Genomic DNA, 5,067 nt, shown 5'->3' with positions numbered 1-5,067 from the left:
CATATACATTACACGCACACGCACATATATATAATATATATATATATTATTTATATATATTATTTATTGAAACAGCTAACTTAAATACGATAACAAAATTAACAGATAGGATAAATTCGGAAGTAGCTGTATACATAAATTGAATAAGCTACAGAATTTATTGTGCTTGGAGCACATATACTAATCCACTCTTCCAGCGAGCCGTCCGGCCGTCTTTTGGACGGCCAACAATTATCTAAGACGGCCACTACTTTTACCGTGACGGCTTGGCCTACTCAGCTCAGCCTAGCCTAATTGGTCTACTTGGGCCTGGTTTTTAGCAAATTCTTTATATTCTTCGAATCTATCGAATGTTATTAAACTAAAGCTAAATCATATTTACGTTTGATAAAACAACCTTTATAGATTGAATAGGCCTTTTTCACGAATCGGTAGACACCTTGAAGTGATGACTTCAAGATGTCTACCGATTCGTGAAAAAGGCCTGAGATTCGGTTCCCCGACATAGTATTGTTGGTATAACTCTCTGGTTATAACAAATTATGAAATACCGTGGAGAAGATTTGTTGTTAACGTCACAAGTTAAACTTTATTAGTCAACAAAATAGAGTATGCCTAGCATATATCTTTTAAAGCGTTATCTTTTTTTATGATTCATGTTTATTATATATGGAGTACCGTATTAGACTGATTTATTGACTTATTGACTTGATTCGAATTCGATTATTTGATTAATTAATTGATTAGACGAACAGATGTTTGTTGGCTGATCGACTGATGATGGATCGATGAACTGATTGATTGATTATGAGTCCTTGGTTGGTTAATTTTTTTATGCGTCATTTAATATAAATATTTACAAATAAAAAAGTAGCTCAGCAGCTCTTTAGTGATAATGCTAGTCTTTTAGGCATATGTCTTATTTATTTATATTATAGTAGAGTTTAAGAGCTCTGCTACTTTCATGGCCCTTATTATTAGTATTATTATTATTATTATTATTATTATTATATTTATTTATGTTTTTTTTATCATTTTATATTATTGTTATCAAAGTTTACTCATTATGTATTAAATATTGTATATTGTTCATTGAAAAGGATGCATTATACAAAAGCCATTTAGTGTATACATAATTGCTAGTGTTATATGAAAATAAGCGGTGCACAATATCATTGTATATAGCGTTCAAACACAGAGTGCCGTTCTTTAAAAAAAACTTTAGCATGTAAGAAAAATCGAAGTAAATTTACCTGTTTATGGTCATTTGTTGCTATTTGTAGCTTTCACTGTCATCACGACAGTTTCTTTTAGCGAACTGGTTAGTCTTGTCATGTGAAAGTATTACAATCCATTCATGTTTTATTGACTTATTTAACTTGACCGTTAATGCTCGACAATTTTTCGCATGATTAGAGTGTTCTTCAATCACAAACTGTGACGTTAGAAATTGCACTAACGAAAGAGACCAAGTGTGTTTAAAATGTGAAGGAGATTACGGGCGCGATGGTGCTGCTTATTTACCGAGTCCAGATGCCACTGTATGCATTGGTAAGTCATTAGTTAATCCAGGTTTATATAAAAGCGCTACAGCGAACGCCGACCGCATACACCGACAGTATCGCATCAATTTCATTCAACTTAGGGCCTAAATAGTGTTGTTTGCTTTTGTTTTGTTTCGTTTTTTTTTTTGTTTTTTTTTTTTTGTTTTTTTTTTTTAATTCATTAGTTAATCGGGGTTTCCATAAAATCGCTACACGCGAACGCCGACAGCTTAAACCGACAGTAATCGCATCTTTTTCATTCAACTTAGGGCCTAAATGATATAAAATATGATATATTATATATATATTTTTTTTCTTTTTAAATTAATGCAGATAGGTTTTATACAAAAATAAACAAAATATGAAATGGAACCTACACGATATACTCCTAGATTTATTTAAGCCTGACGTACACAAGAGCTATGTTCTTACTGCGCCGCCAGGTGTACGAGTACACATTGGTGTGCAAGGTCTATTGTTTTCCCCCATATTATGATATAGTTAATCCTTACATCGCTTTGTCATAAGTATTCAAAATCCGATTTTCTTCTAAAATGCAGAATACTCAAATGCACAAGTTAAATGCAAATACATTAAGATGGGGAATTTTTATATTTAAAGAAAATTATTTTTAAAAAATGTAACATTTTTAAACCTCTATACAAATTTTTATAAAAACTGATGCGAACTGATTAAATTTTATTTTATATTGAGAGCAATGTTCCTGGAGAGATGGGAAGGCTTGTTTTCCTGGGACATGTGATGAGGATGGTTCATGTTCTTGCCATGATGGATTCAGAGGTAATACCTGTCTAGGTGAGTTTCTGATAGTATAACTTTCTATAACGCTATATAATTATATTATCGGAGGCGAACAATAACAGTGACCATCTACGTTATAGATTATTACAGACACTATAATTAATAATGGCTATATTATAATTCAGTTTAACAACATTTGATAATTGATTGCCTTATTTTGCTAATTATGTCGCGAAAGTGAACAAATTGTTAGGTTACAACGATTTATTTAAAACAGACAATAATATAAACTTTATGATTGGCTGTGCATATGCCATGATCGTTGACATATTCTTGTGCAATTTGGAATCTGTGACACAATCAATCCTTATTTCCCAGTTTGTAAATGCTGGACGCCACACATATTACCCAAAGCAAGTTAATCGTAGCCAGTAGGTGTTGTGTAATGCATATTCTTATTGGTTTGTTTATTTTCAGAAACCTACTTGCAACCAGACCTATACAATTTTGTAGGTTTTCTGACGGATGGGCAACGTAACATTACAACTTCAAGCGACGCACAACACATAACCTTCACTAATGAGCATTTCCCGAAACAGTTCACCGTCTCTTGGACAAGCGAGTTTCATAGACCAACTGTAGATTTACCTCCCTATGTTCTGCGATGGTATTTTGGAATTGCAAGTGTTGAAGCACAAATTGTTCTTGGATCAGGTAGAGTTTTCCCAGTCAACTCAGAGTGTGTAACTTGTACTTAAGCCTTAAACCTTTTCAGATATGTAAATAATAAGAAAAAATCGATATGCGTATATCATATATAGAGGCTTCAATTAAGAACATACTACCCTGTAATCTAAGTATGTATTCAATAAATAAATTATAAATTATATATATATATATATATATATATATGTATATATATATGCAGATTTATTTATATTGGCCTACTATTGTTTATTTACAGGTGGCTCAATAACTGAACAAGTGGCTCAGCCTACCTGTAGCTCACGTGTCTCCAGAGATTTCCCAGTGCGTCGGCATGAATGTGAAGAAACTGTTCACCTCTCCTTAGAAGATCATCAAATTAAAACTGGTGATATGTGAGTCAACACACTTACTGTATTTGCGATTGTATCAATTATATATACGCTCTAATGTAGTTTCAATTGCACGTGCCAATCTGAGGACGAATGCATAATGACAAACAATTGTACGGTTATATCAGGGAACAGTTAAATATTATTGTCTTATTTGGGTGTATACTGTTCCGGCTGGGCCTTAGACACATATTTATCGTCCCAATTGTGAGTTGTGAGAGTAAATCCGGCTTGAGAGTTCAACATTCAAAGGGAAGAATTATACCATGGCATCATCTAAAGATAGACGTGGAAGCAGTCCCCAAAGGTGAGACTATGAAATATGATGATATACTTGAATAGACACTCGACATTTTTTACTTGTATAGTTTGGTGTCAATTGCTAACACAGAACGCAGAAAACGTGAATGGATGGGGTTATTTATCAAAGCTTAATGTATTCTTATGCTGGTAGAATACTGAGCAAAGTTTCAAATATAACTTTCAAATAATTGAGTCTCCGCATAAGAAGTACAAAAATAAGTCGACGCTTTAGACACATGCTCCACTGGAAACCTATATTTGTAACTTGCTGTAACAATAGCTGCTCTCTTAAATTAGCAAAGCAAAACAATCAGTGTTTGCAAAAATTGTTAATTGAACTCTATAAACCCTATACAATTCTTATTGACAAACATCATGCCTTTTTGCTTACTGTATTTCAATTGATTTTAAACACGCAATTTGAACTTGAAAAAGCTTTGCCTTTTAAATTTAGGGATCAAGGTTCATTTCCTGAAAAAAAAATCTCCTAGATTAAACTATTGTAATCCCACATGTCAAATTAGACCATGGTTATTCCGCTCCACTTTGACGTTGACATACAGAAGCTTGGTTAAATGTATAGTTACGCTATGGAGATTCAATTTTGTTAAAAGTTGTAGAAAGTGTGGTGAACCTTAGGCCTACACGCTATTCATGAAAATTGGTACAAGGGAATTGGTATTCTATTTACACGTCAATTTCTAATTTATGAAGAAAAAAAATGTTTGATGTAAAATATTTATATTACTTTGATAGAATCAGAGCAACAGTTCGAATAAGCACGGGTGGTAACCGCGTGATCATCAATCGTGATGCTGAAGACGAGTCACGCGAAACCTATAGAACTGACTATTTTCAAAATAGAGGAGGGCGTACTGTTGATTATTTGACGTTTACTTTTGACCTTGATGATCCATATCATTGCATAACGTCATACGAATGTCAGAGTACAATGCTACATCTGGAAAGCGATGTCACAACTGAGGCAAGTAGCAATGTTAGCAATATTAGTTAACAAAAACCAACTCATAATTTATTATATTCAGAGTATAATGTGGCAATTGTGTTATGATGAAAAGTAATTAATATTGTTTGAAGGTTTGCTTGGGGAAGTAATAATGTATATTAATATGTCATGCTGTACACCACGTAGATAGTTCTCTTAAGAACTGTTGTTGGTTGAAAATGTCTCGACGTTTCGGTTGAGTTGCTTCATTCATCTTCAGGCGAGTAATATCTGTATATTATTCTCCTGCAGAGGATTGAAGCAACTCAAACGAAACATTCTCAATCAACAGCTGTTCTTTTCAGAACTACCTACGTGGTGTACCACAAAAAATATATTAATGTGTACATGTGGG

General features: G+C 33.3%; 1 protein-coding gene across 1 annotated transcript in view; it reads left to right on the top strand.

The window, feature by feature from the left end:
* The window catches only part of LOC117112291, a 26,048-nt gene that overhangs the window by 1,332 nt on the left and 19,649 nt on the right, over window positions 1–5,067 (top strand). The window contains exons 3-7 of the mRNA XM_033255358.1: window positions 1,417–1,551; window positions 2,259–2,360; window positions 2,784–3,020; window positions 3,271–3,406; window positions 4,463–4,691. Coding sequence (XP_033111249.1) covers window positions 1,417–1,551; window positions 2,259–2,360; window positions 2,784–3,020; window positions 3,271–3,406; window positions 4,463–4,691 — 839 coding nt within the window. The remainder of the gene's footprint in view (window positions 1–1,416; window positions 1,552–2,258; window positions 2,361–2,783; window positions 3,021–3,270; window positions 3,407–4,462; window positions 4,692–5,067) is intronic.

Source organism: Anneissia japonica, unplaced genomic scaffold (genome assembly GCF_011630105.1).
Source record: "Anneissia japonica isolate Jap-2015-1 unplaced genomic scaffold, ASM1163010v1 scaffold1709_len327053_cov138, whole genome shotgun sequence".
Lineage (NCBI taxonomy): Eukaryota > Metazoa > Echinodermata > Crinoidea > Comatulida > Comatulidae > Anneissia > Anneissia japonica.
The sequence above is the reverse complement of the archived record's forward strand: the minus strand, read 5'-3'. Positions and strand labels throughout refer to the sequence as shown.